Below are 20,463 nucleotides of genomic sequence, written 5' to 3'. Positions count from 1 at the left end.
GCCTCATGTTATATGCTGTGGTAGTGATGTGTGTGATGTGAATGACACAGCAGCAGACTAATGGATGAAGAGATCTGTCTAGAAGCCCCTTTAAGTAAGCGTATTATGTATATATGTTTTGCAAAATCAAAGGTCTTGCCCAACTCAGACCTCAATTTTTGTCAAATCAAAATGTCTTTGATAACAGTGGATCTGAAAAAGTGAATTAAAAATATTAACTATCCTGGGATGGACCAGGGAAGGATAACACAAAAAAGCAACTGGAGTTTAAATAGTGTTGAGGTGCTCTTGTAGGTTATGATAGACTACAGGTGAATTGGGTAAGGTTGGTCTGACAAGCCCAAGGCCTGCACATTTAATTTGTACTTATTTTTACCCATGTTAACCTTTTTAGTCCTCCTCTTTACATGTATTTTAACTGTCTATAAAAGAAAGGCACATAGCTTGTCAGTCCCATGACTTTTTCAGTTTGGCTGCGATTCTAAAGCGTTTTTTTATTATTTTTAGATGGTGCAGACTTTTTCCCGGTGTATCCTGCGCTCTAAGGAGGAGGTAGATTTGGACGAACTACTGGCTAGCAGATTGGTCACATTTATGATGGATAATTACCAGGAGATTTTAAAAATTCCAGTTTCTTTGCAAACAGCTGTAGAAGACCATGTGGCCCATCTGCGAAGAGTAAAGGTAACCTGAGAAATCACACTCTACAGTCCTCCTTCCCACTTCCTCTCACACACACACACACCACAGTCCTCCTCCACACACTCTACTTCCTGCCCTCCATGCACACTACAGCCCTTTCCACACACACTTTAAAGTCCCCCTCACACACACTCCACAGTCTTCCCCCAGGTGCCCACTTCTACAGTGCTCTAAAGTTTGCAGTCTGCTTTATCCTATATTCAAGTGAGAACCGGTATTAATTAATTCGTGGAAGCATTGCTTTTTATTTTCAATGATGTAGTCAATTGATTTTTTTTGCTAATTTAAGTATGTGTGACAGGTTTAGTAGATTACAGCTAAAAGTAAATTGGTTCTAGAAAACATTCACCTGTACAGCCAACCTGTAACAAGTAAAGCCACAGTGTAGATTTTAATTTTTAGTGGTGATGTGATTACTTGATCCCATTGTATTTTCAGCACAGAATGTGATGCATCACTTTGGAAGGCAAGCATAAATATGTGCAAGTACTGGGATGAGAATTTCAAAACAGTAAAATAGGCCTGTTTTGATTTGCAACCTAATTGACTGAAGTGGCCATTAACTTTGTTTTTACTTTTTCACAATTGCATTGCTCCGAATTTTAGACCATTCTAGAAATTGAGAACTATGTCTGACAAAAATATAATGCAAAATAATTCTTGAATGATTCCATGCACAGTTGACATAGAAGTTGCAAAGTGGCAGTATTTCAACGCCGCGAAGGAGAAGGTGCTGAAAAGGCAGTCTGAAGATGCTGAAAGAAAATACAAGGTACTGTAGAGGGGATTTGGGACCAAGCCGAATGGGTCGGGCTGCAAACACAAGAAGTCTACCTCAACTTACAAAGTGTCAGTGGGCAAGCAAAAGCCCAAAGAGACTCTTGGATCTAAACACCAAGATCCCGTAGGAGGCAAACCCTCTGAACTGGCCTTGACTCTGACATGTCGGGAGAATTCGGCCAGGGGCAAACTTCGGTGCTGAAGAAGACGGCACCAGATTAAAAGAAGGCGTTCTGTGTCAAAGAAGAATAGATGCCTGGAGGCTGGATTAGCTGCATTAATTAAAAGGAAGACTTAGCTCAGCCACTTCTTTAACTGGGATACAAAGTCCTACTCAGCCCTTTTTGGCAAAAACAGGTTGAGATTGAGATCAAGACCGAAGAGCCAGAGCTGGAACTACCGGAAACGCCAGAGGAGGAGGAGCATGAGGAAGATTTAAACTTAGAAGAAGCCTTCTTCCAGGAGGGCATGTTCAAGGCTGATCTATCAGAAAACTGACAGGATGTTGACGCATATTCCCCTTGAGACAGGTATAGATGTATAACCCTCCAGGGCCTCGCCACCAGAGGATATCTTAGTGCATAATGCAATAGTCCAGCAGGCAACAGACCCCTTCAGCGTCAAACTAGAGAAAGAACAAAGGTAATAGTGTGTCCTGGAGACTCTACTACTTCTCAGCAAAAAAGCTAGTTACTGCTGATGCTTCCAAGTGTGCTAGACCATAGAAGAGAAGTCTTCATAGAATCATCTACCACGAAAGTTGGTACTCCATGGGTGGTGAAGTACAGACTTCCCACATAAGACCCAGAGTACATCAGGGGTTCAGTGACTGCCAACTCCTTAATCATGCCCACAGCTTTAAAGTGAGAGAATTCAACACCATCAGTGGACCCAGCCCGAAGAAGAGGGCAGGTGGGTAATTCTGGTAGGGAGAAATATGAAACATTCGTCGGCAGTTCAATGGAGAATCGCCAATCCCAGTGCACACCTGCAATGGGAGGCCATGTAGAGTCTCCTACAGCACCTTCTAGAGCAACTCCAAAAGGGGTGAATTCTTCAACCAGGTGGGGAAGGCAGTCGCCAACACTTGCCTGAAGTCATCCCTGTAAGCTGCAGTCGACGCTGCGCTGGAGCCACGCCTGGCTAAACATGTTCATGTTCAAGCAGTAGGCTAAAGCAGGTTGCAGCAGTGAACATCCTCCTCCTCAACAGCAACTCCTCCCGACCTCCTCCTGGGACCTTATCAACAGCAACACACCCAACCTTCTCTTCAACACCACCCGTTACCAAACTGCAGCCTTCATAGATCCCCTCTCCATTAGATCAGCGAACTACATCTTCCTCTGGGACCTCAATCACCTTCTGGAAGACACTACAGACCCTAACTCCATGGCCCTCCGCAACTTTGGACTCACCCAGTTCGTCCAAGGACCAACCCACACAGCAAGCCACACCATCTTCCCTATTTTCTTATCCTCCCTATTTTCTTCTCCATCAACTGGATCACCGTAGCCCATACCCATATCTGGCCACCAAGCCACCCCACCAGAAAATCCCAAAGCACAATCCAGACACTGGGGCAAAATATCAGAAGAAAACTGGACCAAGACCCTACAGGAATGCCCACCCAACCTCTAGGTCAACGCCAAGCTCTTCAATAGATGGCTCGATGACTGCTCCTCCCACGCTGCTCCCACCAGAAACAAGACCTACAAAAATAACAAGTGTCCCAGCTGGTACACAAATTATCTTAGGGAGTTCTAGCGCCACTGCAAATAACTTGAGAAAAAAAAGGAGACTCATCAAAAACACTATCGCAAGATCTACATACAAAGCCGCCCTCAACCTCTACGACCAACAGCTATGAAATGCAAAGAAAAAGACCCTAACGCTCTGACTCGAAGCCATCTCCAACAATGGCAAAGAACCTTTCACCATTGTCAAGGAGTTCTCCAATCCCGCAGCTGCCAACAATGACCTCATCCCATCTAAAGCACTCTGCAACGACCTCTCAGACTTATTCGAACAGAAGATTGCCATGTTCTACAACACATTCGACCCACAGCATACTGATACAAACTCCCCCTTCATTGCCAAATAGCAGCTAAGGAACTGGAACCCCCTCTTGTACAAAGAAACCACCGCCCTGATAAATACCATCCACTCCGGAGCCACTTCAGACCCATGACCCTACGTCATATACTTTGGAAGAACCATCATTCCTCTTGCATTCACTGCTATCATCAACACCTCCGTAACCACTGCCACCTTTCTGTCTTGCTGGAAAAATGCAGAAGTCGATGCCCTATTGAAGAAACCAACAGCAGACCACAACACCCTCAGTAGCTACAGACCCATCTTGCTCCTGCCTTTTCTATCTACAGTCATTGAGAAAGAAACAATACCAAACTCTCAGACCACCTTGATCTCCAACTTCTAGACCGCTCTCAATCAGGCTTTTGCACCAACCACAGCACAGACACAGCCCTCATTACGGCCAATGATGACATCCGAAGCATCCTCTACTGAGGAGTAACAGTCGCACTCATCCTCCTCATGCTCTCCTCCGCTTTTGATACAGTCTTCCGCAACTAGCACATCAGAAAGCTTAAGCACTTTGGTATCTGCAGACTGACTCTCAAGTGGATATTATCCTTCCTCACAGACGGAACTCAATGAGTTAGACTCACCACCCCTGAAACACCACTGCAAAGTCCCTAAAAGATCATTGCTCAGCCCATCACTCTTCAATGACTACATGACTTTTGTCGCGGACATCATCTGAGACCACAGCATCAACATAGTATCGTATGCAGATGACACACAGCATATCCTCTCGCTTAGAGACTCAACTAGAACTGTCAAATCAAACTTCGCCTACTGCATGAGCAAAGTCACTGCTTGGATAAAAAACTAACTGCCTCCAGTTCAACACAGACAAAACTGAAGTCCTAGTCTTTGGCAACAATCACTCCCTCTGGGATGCCTTTCGGTGGCCTTCTGAACTTGGCCCCACACACACATCTCTACAGACCATGTCAAGAACCCCTGGGTTATCCTCAACACCAACCTCTCCATGAGCAGACAGATCATCACCATCTCCTTATCATGCTTCCATATCCTGTGAATACTACACAAGATATTCAAGTGGATCCTATTGAGCACCAGATGTACGGTCACTCAGGCCCTTATCACAAGTAGTCTTGATTATGAAAACAACCTCTACATAGGAATCCCAGCCCATGTCAATGCCGACTCCAAACCACCCAGAACGTCACCACCAGACTCGTCCGGAACATCCTGCAAATAACCACATCTCTCCACACCTCAACAATCTCCCCTGACTCCCAGTCCAGGAAAAATGTAAGTTCAATCTACTCATCCATACCTACAAAACTCTCCACAGTACCGGTCTAGCTTACCTCAACCATTGCTTGAACTTCTACCAACCCACAGACATCGATCTGCGTCCCAGGTAAGAGTGCACGTCCCTCTCACAAGAAGACCAGAAGTGGAGGATGCTCCATCTCATACCTCACAGCCAAGACCGGGAACGACCTCCCAAAACACCTCAGAACCTCCCCCCTTCCTCATCGACTTCCAAAGGAACCTCAAGACATGGCTCTTCCAGATGAAACGGGAATGATCTCCTCCTTCGGCCTTTCCTACGCAGCGCCTAGATACCCACACGGGTGATTAGTCACGCTCTACAAATTTACCTAACCAGTTTTTCATTTCCTTTGCTTCCGCAACTAAGGGATCAAGTGACAAAGGGAACTATAGAAAGCTAGATTGTTTAAACAATACAGAGATGTAACACAGTGACAGGAGTGATGCTGGAGGAGAGACCAAGAGCACACTCCACAAGGAAGAAAGGGGAAACGCACATATTCATAGGGAATGTCTCGATCAACAACATCCGTATGATTACAGCATGGTTGTAACACAGAAGATCCCACTAACCTGAAATAAATTGGTTCCACAGGAAATAAGAGAATTCACCACACTCTCCCAAAACAGCTCCCCAACGAGATATGACCTGTTCTCAATTAAGAACACATTAAGAACACTGCTCAAGGGGCGATTCGGGGAAGAGAATAGCCACTCTCCACTCTACTCTTCCCCTTGTAGGTATGACCGGTCACTCCAAGAGATGACGCAAGGACAGAGGCAACTGAAAGGAAATTTGGAATACAATCAGTCCCTTAATAAGTAATCTAGTACAGACTAACACATTCAGTCTTAGTGCATGCCCAGTACTAAGATAATTCCACTTACCAATGAATTTCTCTCAGAGCCAATGTAGTTATGGTCTAGAGTTAACAGCACTCTATGACCAAAATCTGGTAAATAATTCTTTACCAGTACTTAAGCTGGTCTTCCAAAAAGGGTACGTAAAAGTAATGGGAAAGTGGAGCTTTAAGCTTTCAAAGGAAGCAGCATATCCAAAAGACAAAGCAGTCACTGGAAACTTGTAGGAGTAAGGGAAGATTAAAGCTCCAAAACGGGCTGCTCAGAAAACTAATAATGCAGGAGCGAGTGAATTAAATGAAAGTTTGTGATACACCCGTAAAAACTATGAAGTACTGCTTGCAGCAAAACAAAAATGCTCACACAGCATGTGTCTCTGAGAATGTCTGAGGCTTAAGGTGGCTGAATACAACGTATCCAGCTTCCCGCGTCCGCCGACCGGGAACTGCTAGTGAATGTATCTTGCTTCAGGCGGGATACAATGTAGCAGTTATACCTAGACTGCCGTTCGGGAACTGCGAGGGTAAACATTCCAGTGAAAAGTGGAAACAATGTATCAATAGCCTCGAGACGGCACAGAGCAGGTCAGAGAAATGGCAGCCCTGTAAAGGCAAGGAACAAAGGCGGCAAAGGAATTCCTATTAGTACGCAGAAACCAAAAAAATGCAAGCGTGCAGGGTTTTCAGAAACTCTAGAGAGAGAGAGAACAAGGTTGGAACACAAGGCGATCGGGGATTACACAAAGGGGACGTGGAACCAGTCAGGAACAAGAAGCCGAGCGCAGTCTCTCCCACATGACGCAGAGATAAGCTTCTAAGGGAGTGTCTACCAATGCAACTACTATATTCCAGGAGTACAAGTAAGGGAGTCTCAATAAAGAGAGACACTATTTGTACTCGACATGCACTGAGGAATTAGGTTATATTCCACATCACTGAACAAGTGGCCTGATTCCTGACTGTTCTCCCTCCCAAAGCTCTATTTATAGAGTGTAGTTTTGTAGGATGTAGGGCATGGAATCTGCGTATCAATATGGTAGCATGGACGTTTTCTGCAGGTTCCCAGGATCTGTCTTAATGAGCAAACCTCACCAAATCTATTAGGTATTGTAGTTTACCTCTACAGGAATCAAAGATGCGTTTAACTTCATACTCCACTTCTCCTCCTATCAAGATGGGAGGGGGTGGTATCTCAGGTTCTAGAGAAGGGGTATAGGCTTTCAGTAAAGAAGTGTGGAATACAGGATGTATGCAGAGTTCTTCGGGAAGACTCAATTTCAAGGTAACAGGGGATACGACCTTGACAACAGGATAAAGGTCCTATATACCTAGGTTGCAGTTTTCTAGGCCCTGCTAATCTTAAATTCTTAGTTGATAACCATACTTTATCTCCAATTTGGTACTCAGGAGCTGGTTGCCGATGTTTGACAGCTAGTTGTTTCATGGTGGTGTTGGCTTTTTGTAATTCTTGTGTGGCCTTTTGCCATATCTTTTGTAGGGATTCATGGTAGTTCTTAACTGCAAGCATCTCTACTAATTGTGAAGGCAAAGGGCAAGGCAGAATTCTAGGATGGTGAGCATGTGAAAAATAAAAGGGCAAGATACCAGTGAATGAATGTGTGGTATTATTGTAGGCAAATTCCGCCAAAGGAAGAGCCTGTACCCAATCATTTGTAATAGTGGTTAGTAGACAACGGAAGTATTGTTCCAGTGTCTGATTTGTTCTTTCGGTCTGTCCATCTGTTTGGTAAGCTGTGGATAATCTGTGATCAATACCAAGAGCTGCACAGGTTCCTTGCCAGAATCTAGACACAAACTGTGTCTCTCTGTCAGATATAATAACAGAAGGAAGACCATGTAAGCATACTATTTGTTCTATGACGATTTGTGCTAATTCTTTAGAAGATGGGATCTTCTTTAAAGGTATAAAATGCGCCATTTTAGTGAACATAACTACTACGTATATGGTGGTGTAACCTTGTGATCTTGGGAGATCGGTTATAAAATCCATACTAATGGAGTGCCAAGGTATTGAGGGAATCTGGGTAGGTCTTAACAAACCAGTAGGTGCAGTGAGTTTTTTTGTCTAGCGCAGACCGGGCACAACTTGACAAACGCTAGGATATCTTTAGTCATTCCATCCCACCAGAACCACCTCTGACAGGTTTGCAGGGTTTTTTTCCCCTCCTAGATGCCCTGCCAATGAACTACCGTGACACCACCAGATGATCTGCAACTCAGCAGTGGGCACCAACAGTTTCTCATTGTGGTAATAAAGTCCATCAGATAGGCTAGTTTAGTGGCCTGTTATTCGCGCTCCCCAATGGTATAATTCTGCTCTGCAGGAAGAAGCGTCTTAGAAAAATAAGCAACTGGATGTAAACAACCAGTCCTTTGGTCTGTCTGAGACAATACTCCTCCGGCTGCACATTGAGATGCATTGGCTTCGACGTAGTATGGCTGTTTTATCTGCGTGTTTTTCTATGGGGACGGTTGCAAATCTTTCTTTTTGTTTGGCAAAAGCTTCTTCTGCAGCTGTTGATCATGCAAACTTAAACCCCTTGCGGATTAGTCGAGTGATAGGTGTAATTATCTCAGAAAAGTGATCTATAAACCTCCTATAGAAATTAGCAAATCCTATTAAGTACTGCACTTCTTTTACAGAACTAGGACTAGGCAATTGCAACAGGGCTTCAACTTTCTTGGGTTCAATATGAATACCTTTGGGAGAGATCGCAAAACCCAAAAAGTCTACTTGGGTGGCGTGAAATGTGCTCTTATCTAATTTTGTGAATAACTGATTTTCTTTCAATTTCTTTAGTATCTTTTTAACATGAATCACATGTTCCTGTTCTGATTGGGAGAAGATCAATATATCGTCAATGTAGACGGTAACAAAAAGATCTAAATATTCCCTTAAAATCTCATTAACAAAAAATTGAAAGGCTGCTGGGGCGTTAGAGACCGAATGGCATTGCACAGTACTCATAGAGAACAAATTTGGTTCTGAATGCGGTCTTCCATTTATCTCCTTCTTTTATCCAGATTAAATGATGTGCCCCTCAAAGATCCACTTTGTAAATATCTTAGCTCCACTTATCTGGTCTAATAAGACCGAAATAAGAGGGAGGGGATATTTGTTCTTGATTGTCACACGGTTCAGTGTGCAATAGTCCAAGCAGGCGTGCAATCCCCCTTCCCGTTTAGGAATAAAAAACAAGGGAGAAGAGACCAGAGATGTGGAATGTCTGATAAATCCTTTTTCCAGCATTTCAGAGATCTACGTTTGTAGGTATTCAGTCTCTGAATCAGTTAGGGCATATATTCTGCTCACCAGAAGTTCTGCTCCTGGTATCAAATCGATTTGGCAATCGTAACTTCGATGGGGCGGTAGGGCAGTTGCCTTAACCTCATCAAACACCTCTTTATATTCCTCGTATATTGATGTTACACCAAGGCTTCCCACAGTAGTATCAAGGAAACCGTATAGAGTGTCTTTCCAATCACTGGCTTCTTTGTGGTAATGCAACATACAGTGCAAAGATTTCAGGGTAACTTTTCTGGATGGCCAATCTATATGGGGATTATGAATTTGCAGCCAAGGAACCCCATGAATGGCTCCAAAACTAGGTGTGTCAATTAGATCAAATCGAAAGGACTCTGAATGACCGTTGCCACATACCATGATAATCAGGGGTATGATATGTAATCAATCCCGAGGACAGTTCGGTTCCATCCACCGCTCCCACCGGTTCAGGGCGGGGCTTTGGTAAAAAAGGTATCCCCAATTCTTGGGCCAATTTGATGTCTAAAACGTTTCCTCTGGCCCCAGAATCCAACATAATAGACAGCCTTTCTGCTCTGCTCTGTGAAGAAATAATTAAGGTCACTGATAAGGTGAAATGTTTAGGTACCGTAGCCACTGTATTGGAAAGAAACTCAGAGACCTGAGGAAGTAAACAACTTGAAGAGCCGTTCTCCTGTACCTTCAAGTTCTTCAGTTTTCCAACGGTGTCATACTGTAGTCTGTTCCCGCTACAGCTTTACATGGAGCACAAGGTTTTACAGGACATTCTCTTGCAAAATGTCCGCTTTTCCCACAATACAAACACAAATTGAGCTTGTGTCTTTTCTCTTTCTGCTCTACAGACAGGGGACCTCTCACACCCCCTATCTGCATGGGTTCACAGCTATCCTTGGTTTCTTTACTCTCCTTTCTGTCACTCTTTACTACTAAGAAGTGAGAGCGTGTATTGTGGGATTTCTCATCTCGCCTTTCACTCAACCTATAATCCAGTTTTACCACAAGATCTATGAAAGGGGGGCAATCTTCTGGTGGATCCACTATCTGAGAAAGGAGGTCTTTCAATTAATCACAAAGCCCTCTGTAATATAGAGAGGTCCTCTTTTCTTCGGGCCAATGTTTCTGTGACCAGTCTGTTGAAACACGTAATATATGTGAGTAAATCCTTAGAACACGGTTTCAAATTTAGAAACTTGTTGTTGCTTGCCTGCATGAAGGTATGCTTTGCAAAAAGGCTCCGCATTTTCTCCTGAAACAGGGTAAAATCATAAAGCAACTGGTTATTATTTTCTACCAGGGGCACCGCCCAGTTAGCTGCACTGCCAGTTAAATACGAAATGACAAAGGCCACTTTAGCGGCATCATCAGGAAACGAGGCGGCCTTACAAAGAAATTGTAACTTGCACTGATTCATAAACTGTATTTAGCACTGTCACCATTGAACCTTTCTGGCATGGCTAGAGGGACTGGAATAGGTGTGTGGACTGTGAAGTGGACAGAGGGGGAAGGCTCCCTTCCTCTTTGGGCATAGAGCTAGTAGTAGGGGACGGAACCGTAAATTATGCTGGCTGAATATAGCTCTTATTCTTACGAATGGGCCTTGATGCTCTGGTGTCTGCTGAGGCTTGATTTCTAACTTGAACCAACTCCGCATGAAGGCACTGGTTCTTGGTCCTTAACCTGCCTACTTCTGACTGCAAATCTACAAAGGCTGATGCAAGCTTCTTTAATGAGGGGCTTTGTAATGTAGACTGTAGGGTGACATTCATGGGAGAACACGCCCCTTCAGGATTCATCTTCGCTCGGGTGGAATAATATTTTGTGGGCTTGGCTTTCTGTAACACACTAGATCCCTCTAACCTGAAACAAGTTGGGTTCCACGGGAACGAAGAGAATTCCCCACACTCCTCCAGAACTGCTCCCCAACAAGATATGACCTGTTCTCTATTTAGAACACTGCTCAAGGGGTGATAAGGGGGAAGAGAATAGCCACCGTCCACTCCTTCCCTTGTAGGTATGACCGGTCACTCCAAGAGATGATGCAATGACAGCGGCAACTCAAAGGGAATTTGGAATACAATCAGCCCCATAATAATTAATCTAGTAGAGACTAACACATTCAGTCCTAGTGCATGCCCAGTACAAAGATAATTCCACTTACCAATGAATTTCTCTCAGAGCCAGTGTAGTTATGGTCTAGAGTTAACAGCACTCTATGACCAAAATCTGGTAAATAATTCTTTACCAGTACTTAAGCTGGTCTTCCAAAAAGGGTACGTAAAAGTAATGGGAAAGTGGAGCTTTAAGCTTTCAAAGGAAGCAGCATATCCAAAAGACAAAGCAGTCACTGGAAACTCGTAGGAGGAAGGGAAGATTAAAGCTCCAACACGGGCTGCTCACAAAACTAATAATGCAGGAGCGAGTGAATTAAATGAAAGTTTGTGATACACCCATAAAAACAATGAAGTACTGCTTGCAGCAAAAAAAATGATCACTCATAGAGCACGTGTCTTTGAGAATGTCTGAGGCCTAAGGTGGCTGAATACAACGTATCCAGCTTCCCACGTCCGCCGTCCGGGAACTGCGAGTGAATGTATCTTGCATGTAGCAGTTATCCCTTAACTGCGGGCCGGGAACTGCGAGGGTAAACATTCCCGCGAAAAGCGGAAACAATGTATCAATAGCCTTGAGACGGCACGGAGAAGGTCAGAGAAAAGGCAGCCGTCTAAAGGCAAGGAACAAAGGGGGCAAAGGAATATCTTTTAGCACGCAGAAACCAAAAAATACAAGAGTGCAGGGTTTTCAGAAACTCTAGAGAGAAAGAACGAACAAGGTTGGAACACAAGGCAATCGGGGATCACACAAAGGGGGCGTGCAACCAGTCAGGAACAGGAAGCCAAGCGCTGTCTCTCCCACATGACGCAGATATACGCTTCTATGGGAGTGTCTACCAATGCAACTACTATATTCCAGGAGTACAAGTAAGGGAGTCTCAATAAAGAGACACTCTTTGTACTCGACATGCACTGAGGAGTTAGGTTATATTCCACATCACTGAACAAGTGTCCTGATTCTTGACAATGGTCTTCCCTGCACACCTGCACCAAGCAAGCAAGGAAGCCCAGGTGGGGCAGTAGGAATTAAACACCTTGTTGCAAACACACTTTTTCTCTACCAAATCTTCCTCAGGACAAGAGAACACTGCCACATACTCTATGCACAGCATGTGACTGCAGAAAGATGTATGCTGCAAAAGAAAATGGTACTTACCTGCAGTAGTAGTTTTACAGCTTCAAGACTTTCTGGGTTCAAATGCGACCCTCCCACCTCTGTCAGATATGCAACAGGGAGAATAAAATAATTACCAGACACAAAGTAAGCTACAGCCAGAAGGACGCCTGATTAAAATATTCAGATGACGAGCACGTAATGACTCTAATTGGGCATTGGCTGGCTGCACGGAGAAGGAACAGAACTCAAAATGGTCGTGAAAAAAAAGAGCGAAAAGGACTATCCCTAATCCAACCACTAGATCGCGCAATAATGAACAGCATTAAAATCCAGAAAATCTTCAATCTGCAAAACTACTCCCACACGTAAGGAACAATTTTTTGAGTACTGTTTAAATGATTTACAAATGTTGCTTTGTGTAAGCATTGCTGCTTAGAGCCGCAGTTATGCCAGAAAAACAAGTGTTCACAAGGAACTCAATTCATTAAACAATTTTTTGATATGCAAAATAAAGTTATTTGCGCAAACTCAATTTGATTCACAATATTAATATCCAATACAACCTTTGGATAGGTCCAGGTACACTTTACCATAAATAGTGTTTAAGCAAGCCCATCACAACAATAAATCAATTTTTTACTTACTCCAGCCGAAGTAAGTGGCATTTATTATGCATTCACAGCTTGTACCACAAATGTATTGCATTATACAATTTTTTTTTCTTTAAGTTATGCATATAATAGCACAATGTGAGTGATACGAGAGTCCCAGTGGAGTGACCATAACCTGACTTAGTGAGCATTAAGTGAAAACAAGTGAAAAAGTGGGGAATTGGTTATTGGAAAAAACATCAAAAGGAGAGCTGTACACAATAAGGAATAAATTATTTTAGGCTCTCTCACTTCTGTTTTTTTGTCGACGGCGTTTCGACCCTCTCTTGATACGGGGTCTCTTCAGGACAACGTTTCTAGGAACTGAATAAGGGAAAGAGAATGCATTAGGGAGGTGGAATGCAAGGTGGTGGTGATTAGGGCTTAGTGGTTGTGTGTACTATTGCTTACCAGTACAGCACAGGGCATCTATTACAGGATGGTTGGTAGCGGAAAGGATAATTGCTGTTGGATCTTGGGGAACCGAGGATCAGATCAGCATAATAGCTGAGCCTGTAATATTAATGATAAATTCAATGTAGTACCATATATCAACATGTTACAGCCTATATGTTTAAATAATTCAAAGGCAGAACTCACTGCTGGATGGATCTGTAAATTGCATGGTCATTACGGGTAAATGGTTAAAACCCTTGGATGTGGCCTGATGCAATAATTTCATTAAATGCAGTGCCGGGACGAGCTGAAAAAAATGTAATAATAACGATATAACTACCACGATAATACTAGAGCCGTGTCAGTTGTATATTGACACTGTTGCAGCGTTAGAAGTATCTATAATCTACTTACTAAAGCGTCGCCGTGGGGACCTCAGTCGAGCGGTGATTCATGAGTGTCGGACCTCGGCTGTGGGATATTATTCAAAATACGCGACTGGAAATTGGTCACGTTACTGCGTGACAGTGAGGATAGCACCCAGTAACTGTGGCCGCCATTTTAGAATAGGCATGTGTATGTTGCCGGCCACTTATTGTGGACTAGTGTGCTGCGTCTTGTATTTTCCAATTAGTATCGAGGTCTTCTGTACAGATTGTGTGATTTCAGAGTAGTATACGCGCACTTAAATTGAATTTAATGAATTATAAATAAATGACAGTGACGTGTATATATACAGTGAATGGTCTGTATAGTATGTTAAAGCAACGGTCATAATGCAGCAAGGTTGCTGATAAATGACTGTTTCCGTAGATATTAGACAAGGCAAAATAACGCGTTTCCATAGGCAATGGAGCGGGGGCCATATTGTTACATAGATGGGTGTATGAATCCAATAAATGCATACAATGGCATATCAAGGGCGGGGATACATTGATCTCCTATGAGTAATAATGGATAAATGGCAGACTATATACTCATGTTATCCATCTATATATTGGTTCACTGGTGACTATTTAGGCCACTAACATAGGGTACAACCTCTTTCCTATCAATTGCCATTGGTCAGATTACCTCGTTCTATCTTCACCGGCATTTTACAAAACGGCGGATAAGCGTGTGTGGACACAGTAGGCACACGTGCACCACAAACAAATGTACATATAAAGAAGACACACAGTAACAATTACATGAATATTGAAATCAAATCAATAGTATCGATAAACAAATAAAATACAAATATATACACTACATTATCTATACAGTAAGACGTTACAATTTATGGCATATTTACTTGAATATCTACTATAAGGAGTCGATCTATAGTAAATGAAAGCATTACAGTCAGATTATCTTTCCACATCTCATATTTTGTATATATAGTGTTCATAGAGGAGTGAAGACAGGGCCCTGTCTAACTCTAATGTGGGATTCAATGTCTTAATGCAGGCTAATAAACCTACGCCATTCTTCAATGCTGTTTAACCCTTTACGAATAGAACCACATTTATCTATCCATTTACACTCTAGAGTTTGTAAAATTAGTGAAATGTCTCCGCCTCTAGATGGTAGTGTAGCCTTTTCTATTACTTGCCATTTCAAGTCATCTGCTGTATGTGCTTTCTCTTTGTAGTGGTCTACTAGGGGAGCGCTCTCTACCTGGCATCGGATTCGGCTTCGATGTTGGCCAATGCATGCTTTTACTGGTTGTGTAGTCTGGCCTATGTATATCAGATCACAGGGGCACCATATGCAATAGATCACATTAGGTGTTGAACAGTTTGTTAGGTTGCGAAGTGTAATCTGTGTGTTGCCATGGACAAACTGTTTAGTTTCTACTGAGAACTTACAGGCTACACAATTTCCACATTTATAGTGTCCTGTCAGTGGGGGAAGTGACCAAAGTTCACGTATGGTGTTTTTAGCTTGGATAACACTAATGTCTGAATGCACCAAATGATCTTTGATATTCTTGCCTTTTTTTTAAAGAGAACATCGGTAGTTCTTGACATGAACTCAATGTATTTAATGTAGGCCAGTGCTTTTTAATGATTTTCTGTACCTGGGTACTTAAAGGACAAAAGGTGGTGACGCAAACACTGCGTTTGGTGCGGTCTTTTTCGGTTTTCATGAGAAGTGATTCACGTGGGGTAAACCAGGCCCTCTTCATCGATGTCTTGACTAATCTTTTAGGATATCCCCTTTCGCGTAGTCTGTTGCTTAGTATATTGGCTTCTCTGAGGAAGTGTCTTCCTTCTCCGTACAGTTGCGTCGCAACCTTAAGAATTGGCCATATGGTAGACCATCCTTCAGTGCCCTAGGATGGAAGCTGTTGTATTGTAAGAGCGTGTTTGTCTGTAGGTTTGCGATATAGTGTTGTATTCAGATGGTTGTTACAGCATCTAATTTTTAGGTCTAAGAACGGGACCATTTGCTTGTCTTTGTGATGTGTGAAGGTCAGTGCTGACTGACAATCATGTAGGTATACGATGAACCGTTCTAGATTTTCTTCTGTCCCGGTCCAGATGAAGAAAATGTCGTCGATATAGCGTTTCCAGCATCTAATGCTGGTGAAAAATGGGTTGGTTATGTTGTTAATATATTTCTCTTCAAGAGCGCTTACGTAGAGATTCGCTAGATTTGGTGCAAAAATAGCCCCCATCGAAGTTCCCGAACATTGTTGGTAATAGCTGGTGTTGAATTTGAAGTAGTTTTTGGTGAGTGCTATTTCTAACAGCTTGGTTATGAACTCAGTGGGAACTCTAGATGGTGCTGGACGGCAGTTCAAGATGGTTTGGATAACATTTATGCTGTCAATTTGTGGGATATTAGTATATAGTGAATCTATATCCATAGTCACTAGTATCTCTTCCATGGTATTGTATTCCATACCTTCAACTAGATTAATCATGTATGTACTATCTCTGACGTAGGTGGGTAGGAGAGGGACGTATGTTTTAATAAAGCTGTCGATGTAGTGTCCCAAAGGTTCCAATATAGACCCACATCCGGACAGGATGGGTCTCCCTGGTGGATTGGTTGTATCTTTGTGTACCTTAGGTAAGGTATATAGGACAGGGGTCCTAGGATGTCCTTAATTTAAGTAGTCAAATTCATGTTTGGTCAGAAATCCTTCATCAAGGCCATTCTTTGTGGTTGCTTCTATCAACTTCTGGATGTCTACCAGGGGGTCACGTGGTAATTTCTTGTAATGTTGGGTGTTATTTATTTGTCTCATTATCTCAGCCTCATACTTGGTTCTTTCTTGTATGACGATCCGTCCACCTTTATCTGCTGGTTTCAGAATGATGTTTTGATTATTTTTCAAGGTAATGAGTGCATTCCGTTCAGGTTTGGTAATATTATATGGCGTGAATGTTTTTTGTTCTTTTAGTTTCAAGATGTCTTCCAAGACCCCTTTTTCGAAGGCTACAATCTCTGCAGGCATCATACTGTTGGTTGGTATGAAGGTAGATTTGGGTCTCATAAAAGATCTAGGAGTTGGGGGTGGTTCTTCTTGGTTGCTAAAGAACACTGTAAGCCTTAGTGTCCTAAAGAATTTATGTAACTCCGTTTGTAGTTTAAAGAAATCTGTGGTTTCCGTTAAAACATACGATAAGCCTTTACTTAAAAGGGACATTTCATCATTATTCATTACATGTGTAGATAAATTGATAAGCCGCAGTTACCCAGGGTTGAGCTGAAGGTCTGACAAAAGAAACCTAAGGGTCATAAAGAGTTTTAGTGTATTATACGGTGAAGTCACACAACCACAGCATATAATACACCCAATTTCCTCGCAATGGAGTTATGCAATCCCTGTATAAAAAGTTGTCTGTCTTTATAAAACAATTGGAAAATATATGGACAAGACAGCAAAAAAATTTGACACCAGTTTATAAAAATAACCTATATTTTTAGACACCACAAAAAAAAGATTTGGGTGTTCCGGAGATAGAATTTACAAGGTATAGTAAGTAAAAGCATTTCACTCCATCATGAACAAGCATTGCCAAATTAAACAAATTTGACACTTAGAAACTTTTTCACTAAAAAGTTGTGATGCAATCACTTGGAGTCACTTTAGGTGAACAACTCCAGTAAAAGTTCATCAGGGGGCCCAGCCCGGTCCTCAGGAAATGTTACATCAGCAGATGAAGCTGTCTTTAGCCTGTTCCAGGCACTTATCCTGTTGAAGTGATCCTGATGCAAGGGATGAAGGATGTTGAGGATGCTTAAAGGATGCTGTGGAAATGTTGAGGATGCTCAATGGATGCTGTGGTTGCTATGCGGTTGATTGGGGTCTTACTGTGACTACTTCTTTGTCCACAAAGGGGTTGAGGTGATCCTGGTCAGAGGATTGACGTCCCTCGAAGTCCTCTTGATGCTGGCAGAAGTCCAGTCGCCACTGGACTACCGGTAGCCCAGTATCGCATTCACATGCCAATCCTTCCTAGGTCGATAATTAGTCTTCTGGAGGTCCCAGCTGTACTCCGACAACACTCCCAGGCTCAGCAAACTTGAGTGCAATTTGATGCATTGGGCCTTGGTCCCTAGCGCTACACTGTGGTGTTTGATGGCGGGTTGAAGACTTTGGGCTGCCAACTTTCCCCAGCAGGTTTCTTCAGCTGTTGTGTCCATGTGCTGTAAACAGAAGGCCAGTCCACTGGCCCTCGGAGTCTCTTGGCTTTGGCTGGGCTCTGGAGACAACTTCTCCTTCCGCAAGGCTTGGTAGGAACAGTTCCTCTCCTTTGCTATCCATGTTTATGCAGCAGCTGCAGTCCACATCAGTGCAGCCTCTTTGCCTGTTCCGCTGTGCAGCAGAGGAGTCCTTCCTTGGTCCTTCTTTCACTCCAATTGATCGGAGTTCGAGGAGCCCAGGATGCCCTACCTATGCTCAGAAAATGCCCTCTGAGCAAAATGCGGTTGGTGGCCAAATGGCTACCTGGCTCCCTCGACCTGAGGACCACTTCCTATGAAGTATGGCATCTGGGCATTCCCTGATGCACTATTCTGCCCACTTCCAGCGTGACAGGACTCCTCTCCCAGTGTGGCGCTCCCTAGCCCAACCCAGAGGTGTGGCTACCAAGGGGGCTACACGCACCTGGAAAACGAATTCGGAAACTGGTTTCCCCCTCTCCTGTCCCTAGTGCCAGCCTGTCTGCCTGAGCAATGGAACAGCCCCTCTCCCAAGTGATACCCATTTACCCTTCAAAGGGGACTTCTCTTTTCAAGCTCGCCTTTTGGGCCAGCACCCTTGTGGCTTCCTGTAACATTTACTAGGGACTTATAGGTGCTTTATTGTAGCCAATTAGGTTGGACCAATTCAACATACCTGTTGGAGGGTAAGGGTACAGACACTGAGGTCTGGGTAACAGGCCTCAGTTTACTCTCCGAGTCGAAAAACCAGCAGCATCATTCCAAAAACTTGGATTGACCATACAAAAAGTAATTTCCTTACATCCATGTATTATAAAAAAGTATAAAAGTCCATTGTATGGCAGCGAAAACCACAACTTGAATGCTAACTTTGGCTAGTGATATATATATATATATATATATATATATATATATATATATATATATATATATATATATATATATATATATATATATATATATATATATATATATATATATATTTTTTTTTTTTATTTCTTGCAAATATTTCCGTTTATTATTGTGGCTTGAGCACATGCAACATTTTATTTCGACTGCACCTGAAAATATCGGCAATAATGATTAGGAATATTTTCTTTCAGATCAAATATCCAGGGGCTGATATGGACACGACCATTACAAGCATGCCTACGCATTCCTTTGTGCCCCAAATCAGTACTGACGAGTTTGAATACCAGAAGATAAACAATGCGCTGGAACCTATGAGCACATTACTGGAGGAAATTATAACCAATGCAAAACTGTCGACGAAAGACAAGAAGAAGAGGCTAAAGCAGGTTAGTAAATGAACACGAGTAAAGTGGATTGCTTCAGCAAAGACAGCTTCCGCCTGTTTAACCCCTTCAGTGCCCATGACGAGATGGTCTCGTCATGGGCCGCGGTTGCGCTGTGCCCATGACGAGACCATCTCGTCATGAACTCCGCCTGCTAATGGAAAGCCCGGCACAGGGCGGGGAAAGGGCGTGGCACACAAGGGGTTAATGCCCCCATTTGCATTGTTTTTATTTTTGAAATGCCAAAACCATGTATCTGAAAGCGACACTTAGTTGAGGATTCCTTACCTTAGAATTTCCCCCAGGTGTCAGACTGGATTCAGAGATTTTTCTTTATCAGTACCTCTGTGCGTTGGTAGGTGGCGTCGGTCGACTCCGCATCCGTCCTTGGCATCGTGGTCGCCGGGATGCTGTTGCGGTGCCTACGTAGATGACGCCCCTGCCATCTGTTCTTTATTTTTCCACGCAAGCCTAGTGCAGATCCTGAGAGAGCTACCCCTTTGCCACTTTTTGGCTTGCCATTTTGTCAACGTTTTGTCGAAGACTTTTCGAGTCCATCGACTCCTGGTGCACGAGGATGTCCCAACGTTGGATCGGTTTCAAGCCTTGCGGGTCCTGTCACAAGATGTCAGTGACTGACCAGCACCTTATGTGCTTGTGGTGTCTGGAGCGCAACTATGACCCGCAATTGTGCTCCAACTGCCAGGACCTGCATCCGAAGACTTTGCGGGAGCGGTCCTGAAAGTTGTTGGAGGCCCAGCGGTCGGCTGCGTGTCGTTCCTGGTCGTGTTAGAGAGAAAGGTCTCAAGGCCGTTCGCGGAGCCCCCACTCCCCGTTGAACTCCAAGTCATCTAGGTCATCTGGTAAGTCAAAACAAGAGAAGGTGAAGAAGCACAAGCGCTCTTCACCTTTTCCCTGTTGTTCGGCTGATGCGACGCGGGATTCGGAGCGTCATCGCTCAAAGGCTCGGTCTCCAGTACCTCATTCAGGGACGACTGCACCTCCCCCCCCCCCCCCCCATTTCCGGGAGCCGGAGCGTCCCCTGCCCAACTTTGACAGTTTTAAAAGGCCTTACACCTCGTCTTTGGGCTGCAGAGCGGGTCAGGGGTCCTGAGCCTTAGATGCCGGCGGCTCCGGCCCTGTCACTGGGGGACCCCCGTGGATCCAGGCCTGGATCCTGAACGATGCGGGTCGAT

At 43.6% G+C, this 20,463-nt stretch overlaps 1 protein-coding gene across 2 annotated transcripts in view; it reads left to right on the top strand.

Moving 5' to 3' along the window:
- Positions 1–20,463, top strand: part of DEPDC1B (DEP domain containing 1B) — a 274,836-nt gene that overhangs the window by 242,250 nt on the left and 12,123 nt on the right. For both annotated transcript variants that reach the window (XM_085631495.1, XM_085631491.1), the window contains 2 exons: positions 508–684; positions 19,076–19,270. In XM_085631495.1, the coding sequence (XP_085487621.1) occupies positions 508–684; positions 19,076–19,270 (372 nt within the window). The remainder of the gene's footprint in view (positions 1–507; positions 685–19,075; positions 19,271–20,463) is intronic.

This window comes from Triturus cristatus, chromosome 2_1, assembly GCF_964204655.1.
Source record: "Triturus cristatus chromosome 2_1, aTriCri1.1, whole genome shotgun sequence".
NCBI classification, from domain to species: domain Eukaryota; kingdom Metazoa; phylum Chordata; class Amphibia; order Caudata; family Salamandridae; genus Triturus; species Triturus cristatus.
This window is presented reverse-complemented; position numbering and strand designations above follow the sequence as displayed.